The sequence below is a fragment of the Acanthaster planci genome, linkage group LG01 (assembly GCF_054643075.1).
Source record: "Acanthaster planci isolate LZ-2023a linkage group LG01, COTS_SCS, whole genome shotgun sequence".
NCBI lineage: Eukaryota > Metazoa > Echinodermata > Asteroidea > Valvatida > Acanthasteridae > Acanthaster > Acanthaster planci.
Window position 1 is genome coordinate 9,355,824 of NC_141777.1, and position 12,774 is coordinate 9,368,597.

Below are 12,774 nucleotides of genomic sequence, written 5' to 3' on the forward strand. Positions count from 1 at the left end.
CACCGGATGGCAGTGTGCTGCCACCAAGCGTTCGGTTCTCTCTAAGGGCCATGTTGGATCAGCAGCCATGTATCAGCCACTGGTTGATTTTCCAGGGTACCCAGAATTAGTTGTATGCATAGGTTGCCAGACTGAATCAGCCAGCAGGTGACAATTCGTCGATGATCGAACTCAGCTCGGTTCCTTTTTTTTTCAGCGAACACTTCAAAGTTACGCTTTAATATGACAATGACACACTCATCATACACTATAATTGTACATATTCACGATATCGCTGTGTATTTATTGCTCTTGCTGTGACTAGAGGGAGCTAGAACGTTTATCCAAACAGAAACATTTTCAGCGACAGTCAGACACTCTTTCGTTTGAATATACATGTACATAACACAGTTGTACCTTTGTCTGTATAGAATGAAACATTTTGAAAACAAAAGATGCACCAAAATCAGTAATTTTTAATTCAAATTAAATTTGTAGTCACAGAGTTTCGAGCATTTGGAGGTCTATAAAAACTACGTACATCAATATTTTCACACACTAGGGAACGAGGTTATCAATAAATACAATAAAATGATTAATCTCTATATGTTACAGTAGAGTACATATACATAATACTAACAGTTATTGCACATATGTTTGGTGTATTAACACGACAGTATATTCCCTGTTACAAGGGCAGGTGAGGAGGCTATACTGGCCTAACATTTTCACACACGAACCAACGTTTCTTTCATTCTTAGTCGAAATACAATGCGCTAACTTAAAAGTTTGCGCAAAGTAAACTTTTTTTTGAGTAAACAGAAATAAGAAATGTTGCCTAAAGCTAAGATATTGTCGCACAAGTATAACTTGAAAAAAAAGATCACACTTTTACCCACGCCATTTTTTGGCTCAGCAGAATGACTAAGCAGAGACATTTAATTGCCGAGTGTATTTCCTTACAATAATCATCCTAATGTTAGATATAATATTTCTTATAGCGGCACTTTTCTCAAAAGTCTGCATAGGAGACCAGACTGGGACGATATTCAAGGTCAGTAATTCAAGGTTCGTGATCTGGTCGTAAATAACAGCACAGAGGACGTCAGGGTAGGCCCACCACTTTTGCAAGATAGATATTCTCTACTCATTCAATCGAAAAAAACTCTAGCAGACACGAACACGGGTTCTCCTAGCATGGAATGAAACAAAATGTCTGCACCAAAGTACATGTATAATGTAAGTTGGAACAGCTTGGCGGTTGTGCTTGACTAAATTGCGCGCCTCCATTTTAAACCGAACAGTGCTTCACAGGGAATCGGTGCAGTGGTCACAATACGTTTCCGAAACTTTAAGCTCACACAAAATATCCCCAGTTTCATGCTCAGAGCCTTATTACCAACTGAACCGAACATAAGCAGCCTGAACAAAATGTAAGACACAAGCACACCCAGTGATAGTTACTCTACTGATTTGTACCCGGACCGGTCGTTGATGGCGCCCATCTTACGGCCTACCGCGTAGATAATGAGGACGACCAGAATCAGGCAGGCAAGGGTAGCTCCGACTGCGACGGAGGCTACGTTGCTGTTAGGGTTCTCGAGAAGATCCTCGCCACAATCGACGCCTACAAACAAGACAAAGTTTTGAATGACGTGTAGACTGCAGATAACGGGTAAATACCAGTGGTTAAACATAGACTCACGATACGATTATCAAAGCAACAAATCAAAGGGCCTGCTTAAAATATTAAGACCCAACTACGGTTTTTACATGTGAATCAAAGACTCCAACTTTTGGTAAGAACACATTTAAGAAATTGAGTTTTGAAACCGCCAGGCATGGGTCACCCTCGTTGCAGCACGGTGTCCCTGGCTAATTTGTTTAACAACAGGCAAAACGGACGGTCCACCACACGTCCACTGCTTTAAAAAGTTAATTCATTGAGAAATGCAAGTGGTCTGTGAGTTGCTCGACCCTCAACTTGAAGATTTCACGAAACCTTGCACCGGAAAAATACAGGACAAAGATATGTCATTCGGACATTTCAGTTCTACAGGGATTTGAAGGGGTAACAGTTTGACTTTGGGGAAATTAAACGAATTGTCGGCAATGAACCTGAAAACATACATTTACTATGTATCAAACAAAATATCAAGTTATTGAGGCCATGCTAGAGAGAAGTTGACAATTGTTATTTCCGACGAGTTGAATCACGACTGTATAATGGCTTCATTTGAATCTTCAATAAAAGCTTACTTTTTCAAACATTATTAAGGTATTTTAGTGACCAACAGTGTCGCGGTCGAGTAGGTCTACATTTCGAGTACCACATTACTGCCAAATCTTAGACTGGTTAAGCTGGAGCACACGGACATTCGTGGGTGGTTAATGAATAAAAGTAAGGATGCCTTGTGAGACTTCCTACTTTCTCAACTCTGTGAACATTAAGCTTTTAGGACAACAGTACTGGAACAGTAAGCAGCGGTAAAGTTTGCAATAGAAATACATTCGACTGCTGACCAGATCCAGCTGAGACTACTTTATCAACCGCTCCCTTGAGGACATTTTTAAACCTTACCTTCACCGAATGTGCCGTTTCGCATCCCGTAAGGCTGCAGCTGTAACTGACTAATTTTCAAGGTGACCCTCTCTGTCGTGTTGGTGGAGGACAGCATGGTGATGTCATCCTCAGCATCGCAGATGCGTGAGTTGCCCTGTGGAGTGGCAAAGAACGTTGCCCCCGGGCTGGTGCGGACTGTCCTTACGCCAGCTGCGAGTAAGTCACATGACATTGATTGGCTGAAACAACGAACCACAACCTTCACCACAGGGATCAATTGGAATGTGGCATCAACCTTTTCCAAACGGCAGTTTACAAATCCACCTGTGGAACGTTTCAACAGTTGAATGTACCTTCCCATACGTTGTCATATTCTACCACTCACCATCAACAGCATTGTCGAAGTAATAGCCGTCTCGGGTGTCGAAGGTAAACTGGATTTTACGAGCTTCCCAGAAGTTAGGATCACCCTTGACGGTGGAGTTTTTCTGATTTCAAGTAAACGAAGAAACCATTAAGTCATTTGTATTAGTTGGCCGGTAAATTTTATGGAATTTCTCCAAAACTGTAAAGATTTCAAGTAAATTTGCAGAAATTACCGGCAATATCCCATAAAATGGACGATCATCGTGACTACATATTTACAGGGTAAACTAACACATTTGTATCGGAAACCATTAGCTTGCCCTTTGACTTGCCGTACATTTTACGCGGGAAATCGTTGGTACCCATGGCTGCCTAGGTAATGTGCCGTCAAGTTACGGTAATCGTTTTTTTTTTACTGTGTACAATTAATGCAAATGAACATTCTGCAAATAAAAGTCGGCACATAGAGGAAAGACATTCTTGCGAACGAACAGGAACGAACGGAGCTACAGGGATTAATGGAGGAGAAAACCAGACCAAAATAGATACCAATTTGAAAGTGTAGAGAAACTGAAAAAAAAGTGACAAAAATTACCTTCTGGAAGGTGATTTTCAAGTCATACATGCCCTCATCCCACTCTAGCTGGAGGGTTGACTGTTCGTCGGGACCGCGATTGCAGAATCCACCCACATCCGCTTTCTCGGGGACTCTTATCTCAGCCGTCTGGTTCACCATCTTCATGAACAATTCATGCATGAAAAAAATTCTCTCAGAATCATGAAGCCACGGTTCATGCATAAAGTGAGAAGTTTGTATATAATCCAATCTCCGATTTAGTGAAAATGTCGAGAAAGTTCATTCAAAGCCGTAGGCCATATATACTCCATGTACGTGCAGAATGCTTGATATTGCTAGATGTATGGGCCTACAGTTGCTTGCTCTATGCATGAATCCAGCAAGGGGGATAGGTTTGATGTACTGGCTCTTCCCTTGCTGGGGGGTGTCCTTTGGAGTATAAGACAATTATATTTGATTTTTATAGCCTCTGGCCTACTGCCTGCAAAGTCAAGTAGTCCGCGTTATTTCATGTCCTTTACTGAGGGCTATCATATTGGTTATATTCATTACCATACAATAGCACTTATTTTCATAATTTCAGTGGTAGTCCAACACAGTTCATGACCGTAAATGTATATTTGTTACGGGTTTCACAGATTCCAGCCTCCGAGAATGGGGATTGTCTGCACCTCCCGGTGCCCTGCATATCATGTCTGTGCCAAGCAGCTTCCCGATATATCCAGGCAAATAGGAATTTTACTCTCGGACTGAAAAGAACTTGCGCGGACATTTACGGTGGTTTTCAGGAGAGAGATTGGGTCAACTCGACCAAATACAATTAGCAGTAAAACAAAACATTAGTAAAGAAACAATGCTGTTTTACATTCCGAGAATATTCTGTAAATAGAACATAAGATAAGATGGTTTTTCTGTGCATTTGTGCCACAAAAGGCGACATAACTATTTAAACATTTGAAAGATCGAGGAAGATAAATATCAAAGCACTTTAAGCGGCTGAAATAAGTTGCGCAAATCTTGATGCTTTTTTGTGTGTTTTCCATCCTCATTCCAGCGTATTATTTGCATATCAGATCCTATTTTTACAAAGCACGATAGACTACTGAGGTGGTATATAGCGTTGATGACGTCAGACATTAGAACCATTGCCTCCATCTTGAAGTTAATTTCTCATACTTGATTGACACAGTAAGAGCAGATCCAGGACCTAATTTGGGGAGGGGTGTGTAAACTTGTATACTGGATGGATAAAACAAATCTGGATTTTTTTTCCATGTAATTTGTTGTGGCCTCTCTGAGGGTTGAGGCTACATTAATTGGGGGCTTTTTACGCTTATGAAAAAAAGGGAAATGAAATAGACACCGAAAGAAACTTTCTCTCAATATTTTCTCCATCAAATTTTGGTTCCATTTCTTTCGGGGGCCATGGACCCCGTTTGCCGTGAGACACATTACCTCCCCGTCTTCATCTTCGCCAGTGTAATCTACTTTTAACACCGCTGCGAAGCATGCCCTCAAGCAGACGGTATCGTCGCCATTGTAGTAGACGACGAAGTCGCCCACTTCCTGTGGTGACTGTTCAGTCGGCTCCTCTGGTTCTGGCGTCGGAGCGGAATTCACCTTGGCAATCTATGAGCAAAAGCAAATAAGGCAAAAACAGTCGATTTTTAGCTTCTCCTTGCCCGTACATTTCAGATTTCAAAACCTGAGAAAACAGAAGGAATTTGGATCTTAACTACATCAAATTCGAGTCAACCAATTGCATATACTACTTTCGCATTTTGTTTGCGGGAATGAGAGTTTCCTAATATAATGTAGATTTATCAAAACTGCTTCATGTAGACTCCTTTACTGATAAGATATACGCATTATTTCCCCCGAATTGTGTAAATGATTGGAATTTATTGATAAAATGACAACTGTCAAAAAGAAAATGAGATGGAATCTATCAAGAAAAATGAACAGGAAAGCGGCTAATCAATCAAGGCACCTTCATTGAGCCTGTTTGTTTGTTCCAACCGGATCTCGATTAGTGATTCCGACGTTGGTTCGCTCCATCCATTCAGTGTCAGTGAACCAACGATGGATCACGGGTCGCAACCTGGATCCGCGGGAAACAAACAGGCCAATGAAGTGCGCACACGTCAAGCACAAACAAAGGTGCACTTTGACCCAGATTATGGTTCAAACTTCCATCTAATGAGGACTGTGGAAATGACATCATGCATCCTTCTGAAACTACCCCACTCAAGTGCATCCTTAGACATTTCGTTTGTTTATAAACATTGTAACGCCAGTCGTTTTGTATGAACAGCCAACCTTTGAAAAAGAGTCACCCTTGGTTAGCGACTAGCTAAAGTGACAGACATTTCCATTTTAGTAATCAGTGAAAAAGGATTTATATAGTTTTAATATTTGCGTGATTTTTTTTACACATTGTGGATTACAACTATTGGAGAGAGGACTGTATTCAAGACCCAGCTAGAGTTTCCCAACTACTGGTTGCCAGAAACTACACCTGTGACGTATAGCAAATGAAAGGCCCATGTGATCACGAGCCTAGATTTGTCCATTATGCCTACCTCTGTTTCTACCAATGGCATTTCTGTTGTGGGGCCTATCCCTCCCTCCTCCTCCTCCTGTGGGGCCTCGCTCTGGTCATTCACAGCCTCGCTTTCCACTTGGTCTGGTTCCACGGTGCCTGGAACCTCCTCCTCTGTCAACTTGCTCCCCCACTCTCCGTCCTCATCCACCTGGGACGGCAGACTCCCACCGGTGTCCGGCGATTGGTCGGTCGCCCAGGCGTCCGCTGCTGACTGCTGTGCCGGTGGTAGGTGAGACATCTCGTCCTCGCAGACACATAACCCTGGGAATGAGGAAGGACATGGAAAAAGTCAGGAGGCCCTTGCTTCTTTCGTTGCTTTCTACCAAATGCGTGAGCACAAGACGATGCCACTTGAACGCCTTAGTTGAACCCATGGACGTAAAATCCAGGGGGTGGGGTACATGTCCCCCCATTTTTGGACCAGGGGGATGGGCTATCCAATTACCCCCCCCGTACACACAACACACACTTTTTCCAACAACCAAAATATATTCAATAGCACTCAACATTCGAAGAAACAAATTTTAAGCATAGATATACCATTCTGATGTAAGATTCTACAGGAATGTAATACATGTACATGTTACCGTTGTACATCTGTATCATGAACATCCCCCCTATATAGTGTCATATGGTGTCCACATTACCCTCCCCACTTTCTTTTTCCATGGCCAGGCAAGCCATCCCCCACAATTCCGTGTCCCCCATCCCAAATTTTGGGGCAAATTTGCGGCACTGGTCGAACCATTTTGAGAAATGTCATTTGTTGCATCTTTCGCCTTGTTTGTGGGCTGAATTAGTTTCATGTCACTGGTCCCCTGTTCACATAACTATTAAAAAGGCTATGCAATATAACTGTACCCCTCGGTCAAGTACTGGTCCAACTAGTCTTTCTTCGAGTGACATTGATTAGAATGGTAAATAATCGACCCGTTTACACGAGGAAACAGTACAATCTATAAGGGGAATCAACCGTTGCAAAAGGTTCACTGGAAAATGTTTCCATCTTATGAGCGGCAAATTTAGATGGTTTCCAGAGGTTTCGTTTTTGTCGAATGTCGATACAATTCTGGCAGTGGCAATCTTTACCAGCATAATAAAGCCTTGACAGGAGATTGAACGCAGTTTTAAACCAGCAGAGTAACCGGGATTCATGTCAGTGGCAAAATAGCGATTAAAAATGTTCGTTCATAATTACCGTCCCAAGAAAGGCAGTGGTATACCGTTCCTAAAGTTTAAGCGCTTTCAATTAAAAAGGCAACATGTCTCCGAGGGGCAATGTGTCCCCTCCCCGGATACGCCCCTGGCGTTGTCTTAATACAGCACTTGTAGACCTGCGGCAGGCGTGTTTAATATGATATTAATGTTTCATTTCCACAACAGTTAACGCGTGTGGCCGTGTAGCAAGACTGACGGTACGTATGGCATCCTTGCGAATTCACAAGACAGAATGGACTGCATGTGCGAAAGAATTGGTGGCTTGTATGTAAATTGAGCATTATGCAGAAGAGTGCCAATATTCCTTGAAGCACGCAACGTTCGTTCAAGTTTCCGGATACATAATTCAGCGATTAATGAAAAATGCAATCAGATTAAACTCTCTGATCCAATGTCTCAAAACGTAGCATGCCTACTCACAGAAACTGTCCGGTCCCCTTTGACTAGGCCTATGTGAACAGGATTGGTTAAAAAAAAAGAGAGAGAAATTTGTGATTGCACCCGCTGGGTCCCGACTCAACGGAGCCTTTCTATCACACAGGATGAAAGAAAAAAAATGTAACTGACACATTTTCGAACTGCATCATTTCAAATGATAGAGACAGCTCGCAGACGAATTGGAGACAAGCCACCAATAAATTGGCGGTCTTCGTCGGCCAGCTGAGCTAACGTCGGCCTGATGCGCTCAAGGGCTGTCGCCTGTCAGCAGGCAAGACGAATGTGCCTCCTCAAGACAAATGTGATGACTCTCATTCAAAAGGAACTCGACGTGCAATGGCTTGATTTGCGTCACATTGAGAAGCAACGGTCATCGCTGAGGAAACATCTACGGCCATTGGTTATACACCCATGTACACATCGCAGCTTTATCGCACGCTTATGCCTTTTGTTTGCCGAGGGCCAAAAGGCACGTGAACAAAATTCCTGCCTTTTTGGAGCGTACCACAGCAAACTCATGCCCTTTTACTGCAGTTGCGCTGTCCTCAAAAACTCTTTCGTAACCGTGCATGCTTTCTCACATCATCAGTGCTGTCACTAAACATGCCCAGAGTTTACAGTGCAGCGATGAAACTTCACAGGGCCTACAAATGTAGATGGCTAGGAAGGAACGTATGTCTTTCCAAAAGGAGGAAAAGCACTCAACAGTAGCAGATTGAACCAATTAACAGAAACAGGAGGGGTGGCGATTCCGAAGCCTTTTCGAGGACACTGGCGAATTTCATACCCCTTCCTCTTCTATAATATAAAGCGCTTTGATCGTAGTTAAAAGCGCTCTATAAAATCCGTTGTTGTTCTTATTTTCTTTCCCTTTTTCCTCCTCCTTATTCCTTTTTATATTTTCCCACTTCCCCACCCCCTTGCGGCGCTCGTGGGCCAACACATTGTCGTCAGCGAGACAGTCGTTAATCTGGCAATGTCAGTGACCGACGTGAACTCTGACATTGTTCCAAGCCTTCAGAAAGGAGCTGACATTTTGGCAGACTGATCTACGTAGGAAATACAAATTTTACGAAAGAAGTCCTCTTTTGCATTTGCTCACTATTTGTTGACCTTTCCTGTTTGTTTTAAAAACACTCCATGGGCTTTTTTTGGACGTGGGTGTGAAAATTCTAAAAAGGGAAGTTAAAATGCCTGCATTTGAAAAACTGCATTTGTAATTATCAGTGTTTTCCGCTTCAAAACCATTTCCGTTGTGGACTTGAATTTAAATTTTAAATAATGGTTTCACTTTTTTCTGTTAGTTTTAATTTCCTTCACTAAGCCTTCCCTCGTCTTAGGGGTGGCTTTCCTCCCCTACTCTTTACGCTACTGCACGTATGTAACCCCTCCATAAATACGGTCGCTCGGCTGGGTAGAACCTTTGCATAAGAAATATTCAAAGCTCTAAACAGTTGGATCCTTGAGATTTTGAGGATAACACGCCCTATTAGAAATTATCATTTCCTGCTTATTAAATCCGGCTGATCGCCCCATTAATTCGGTTCATCCCTATAATGGTTTTATGTTTGTACAAGGCATTCAGAAGTAAGGGTCGTCTGCAAAGGATGACGGGTTAATTAGCAATAGACTTATTTGCTTCACCTGGGAGGTCAAATATGAAAACAATATCATCATTTGCAGTTCGTTGTGTGCAGTGTTGGTCGTGGTCGTATCAAGCGCCATGCTGATTATCAGCGTACGACACGGGAGAATGATTTATACGATTGAATATCGAGTAGTGTGCGTGACTATCCTGAAACTAACGTACCGTCAGTGTTATAAAGATGATGCCAATTTTGTTGTCAGAAATTAGTCTTGATTGAGAAAGTTTCTTATTGCATTAGTATTTTTGTGTTCTTTTGGTATGACAACGTCTGGTATTGCTTCTTTAAGTCTGTACTTTGAAGTCTCAAACCGAGTAGAACTGTGACTCATGATGACAAAGCACAACAGTCCCACATACAGGTACACCCATTTGTACATGCATATACCTGTGGTGCAAAAATTACACTTGTGCTCGGAAATTTCACACAGGTTCTATGATAGCAGTACATTTTAATTGTTTCAAAATATGCTGTATCCCGTGAACCTTTGATGTCCCCATTTCTCGGTGGAGTCTTGTGCATCAAGTAAACAGAAAGTGGATCCTGGAGAAAAGGATCAATTGGGGTTTCCGGCCCACCACACTTCCTCCCTGCCCATCCATTTTACCCCCAAATGGTCGAGCGACCATGCAAGGGAGGAAACGAGACAAGCCCCTAAGAAGCCCCTGCCGCCGAGTCCGCTATACGTCTCCAACCTGTACTAAGGCGTTCAACTGCTTCGCGGACGGGAGGCCTACCAGCAGGAGAGCTCACCCGGTCGGCTTAGGTAGTATTGCTATTTTGTGATGGAAAATGTTTTGCTTTATAACAGAGCAACCCAGACCGTTCACTGAAAAATCAAAATGAATACACTGCGATTTGAACCCCAAACACCTATAGATTTTTCAAAAGGCAGGTTAACCACTCGGCCATGTGTGAGAGGTACTTCCGTGTGTTAAGAGTGGCGTTACGTGGACATGTACTCTGCGCAGACGTGATGTGATGACGTCATTTACAGTTGAATGAGCTTTACTTCACTGACAGCAGAATACGTGGTTAAAATGGTACCGCGTGCAACCTATTTATCATGATTTGTGATTAACATTGCAACTCGTGAATCATATTAATGATATCATATCATCAAGCCAAGTAAAGAAACTTCCATTAAATCAACTAATCTTTTCCAGTTCAAAGGAAAAAGGGGGCTCTTTAATTCAATTCCAGTGCACTCGGCAGACTCTTTCTAACAAAGAACAAACGAACGGAAAACGGAAATAAAAAAGAAATGGTGTAGAAACTGCATTAGTGGAAAACATCGAGAGAGCCTTGCAAATTTGATTCTCGCGATGTCTTCATACAACGACCATTCATAATTGCAACACTCTGCCGAGGCAGGTGCGAACAACGCTGACTGGAGTCAATTTATTCTCCCGCAGAAACACGTCTAAATTGGACGAACACGACGTGACGTCAAAACTTGTGTAATTCTCATTCTAAACATACACGCACACTGTTCTCAGTGGCGCATTTGCGACCTAGGCTGCTCGAAAGGCGGATGCAATATTTTGACAATATCCACGGAGGTCTATTGATTCTTATTTAAATTCAAATAATTTCCGGTACAAGTGGGTGCAAAACAGTAGGGCAAAGGTGTAAGAAATCTATGAAAATGATCAACCGCTGTGCTTAAATTAAAGTAAAAATTTAAAATGGCAACATGAAGGATGAGGAAGAAATAAGGCTGGGGGGTTGGAAGAAACCAGAAAAATGTTTTCTCATTTTTTTAATATTATATGACATGTAACTGCTTATATTCCTTGACATATTCTTCAGTTTTTAGTAACAACTGGGGTAATGTTATACAGGCCTCCACTTTCTGAAATGACACTGATCAAATATTGAATTTGTTTTTAAAATGAACAGTGACCGGCTGAAAATGAAATCAGTTACAGGAGCAAAATTGATGCTACTTTTCTCTTTCACGTGGAAGCCAAGGTTCCCTGTTTAGACTTCTTCCGGAATTGAATGTCTGAAAATCTCAAAATGGTGTACAACTGAAAAAAAACCTGCGCAGTCGTACAAAGAAACCGCAGTCAAAAGCTTTCACTCTCACTCACTCTGACTACATATAGGCAGACTCGAACATGAAATAATGGAAAGCGCTTTGGTCTTAGTTAAAAGCGCTATATAAAACCTGTTATGTTATTATTATTTTTATTATTTAATGACACGTAATGTTTCGGCCGACCATGCCTTTGGCCATGAACTCCATTCCAATAGCGACAACGAGTGCTTGGCTCTCATATCTGGCTCATAATTAAATCACTTCATATTTGATTGCCTCGGACGAGTATGTTAATCACGCACACGGCAAATCGACGCTACAGAGTCCTGTTTTTTCTCAATACTATTTGAATCAATTGTGGAAAACAGAAATTCCTACATTTTAAAACAAACTTGATCCACGTCGTTGTTTAATCGTCATGAAACGATTGAATATTAATGTGTTGTGGAACAAAATCAAATATTAATCGTAGGTCAACTCCAAAACATATTAGTTCAACACTCCCAACATCAACTGGTATTTTATCGACACAAATTTTTACTGCAGTCTTGAACAAGAACAAATATAAACATGTAATCGCTTTCAAAATATAACGAACCATGAGTTCGAGTCAACCATCCATTTAAACAGCACGCGTCGGTTGACTTTATTCGTCATGCCCACTTGCGTGTGAAGATTCACACAATCTGAATACCATTTGCGACAAATCAGCCAAAACTGACTGGTTCAGAGATGGGCGTCTTACCTGTGCACAACCATAAGACGAGCAGGGAGAGTACTGTGGTCATCGCCATATTCCTCGCTGTTTCTTTCGTCCGTCCGTGCGAGGCCATCTTGTTTCCCCCTTTTTTTTCCAGAAGCAGCGGCGAAACTGCAGCACTCAATGAGATGCAAAGCATATGATATCCCCCTGCTCTCCCCAGTTACTAGCGCACGCGTTACACACACAGGCAAATGGACAACCAAGGAGGAAGTCTATACACCCGTTGTTGTCGTCGCAATGATGTGCGGAGGAGGCGATCGATGATGCAGGAGGTCACGTGATGCAATCAATGAGGAATGCCAAGACGGCGTTGTTTCATTGACGGAGTCTGGCCACCGAGCGGGGCGCGTCGACGGCCCGTCTCTACCATCTTCTTGTGCGGTGATCGATGAGAGCCATTGCGCCTCTATTGCGCCGCCAGGATATGCATACACGGCTCATACATAACGGTCGGTGGAGCAAAAATGAAACACTTCCTTTGGTCATTTATTAACCCCGAGTCGAGTACCTTTCGTATTTTGATGGATTGTTCTTTCTTGCCAACAAGAGCAAAAATACGCCATGTTATTTGCTAA

The 12,774-nt window shown here is 42.3% G+C and overlaps 1 protein-coding gene across 1 annotated transcript; it reads right to left on the bottom strand.

Moving 5' to 3' along the window:
• Positions 1–253: 253 nt before the first annotated feature.
• Positions 254–12,476, bottom strand: LOC110983989 (lysosome-associated membrane glycoprotein 5-like). Its single transcript, XM_022243746.2, has 7 exons — positions 12,182–12,476; positions 6,068–6,351; positions 4,941–5,114; positions 3,504–3,644; positions 2,928–3,030; positions 2,561–2,752; positions 254–1,606 (listed from the first exon to the last, which is right to left on the bottom strand). The coding sequence occupies exons 1-7, from the start codon at positions 12,333–12,335 to the stop codon at positions 1,440–1,442; spliced, it is 1,215 nt and encodes a 404-aa protein (XP_022099438.2). The 5' UTR covers positions 12,336–12,476; the 3' UTR covers positions 254–1,439.
• Between the last annotated feature and the right edge of the window lie 298 nt (positions 12,477–12,774).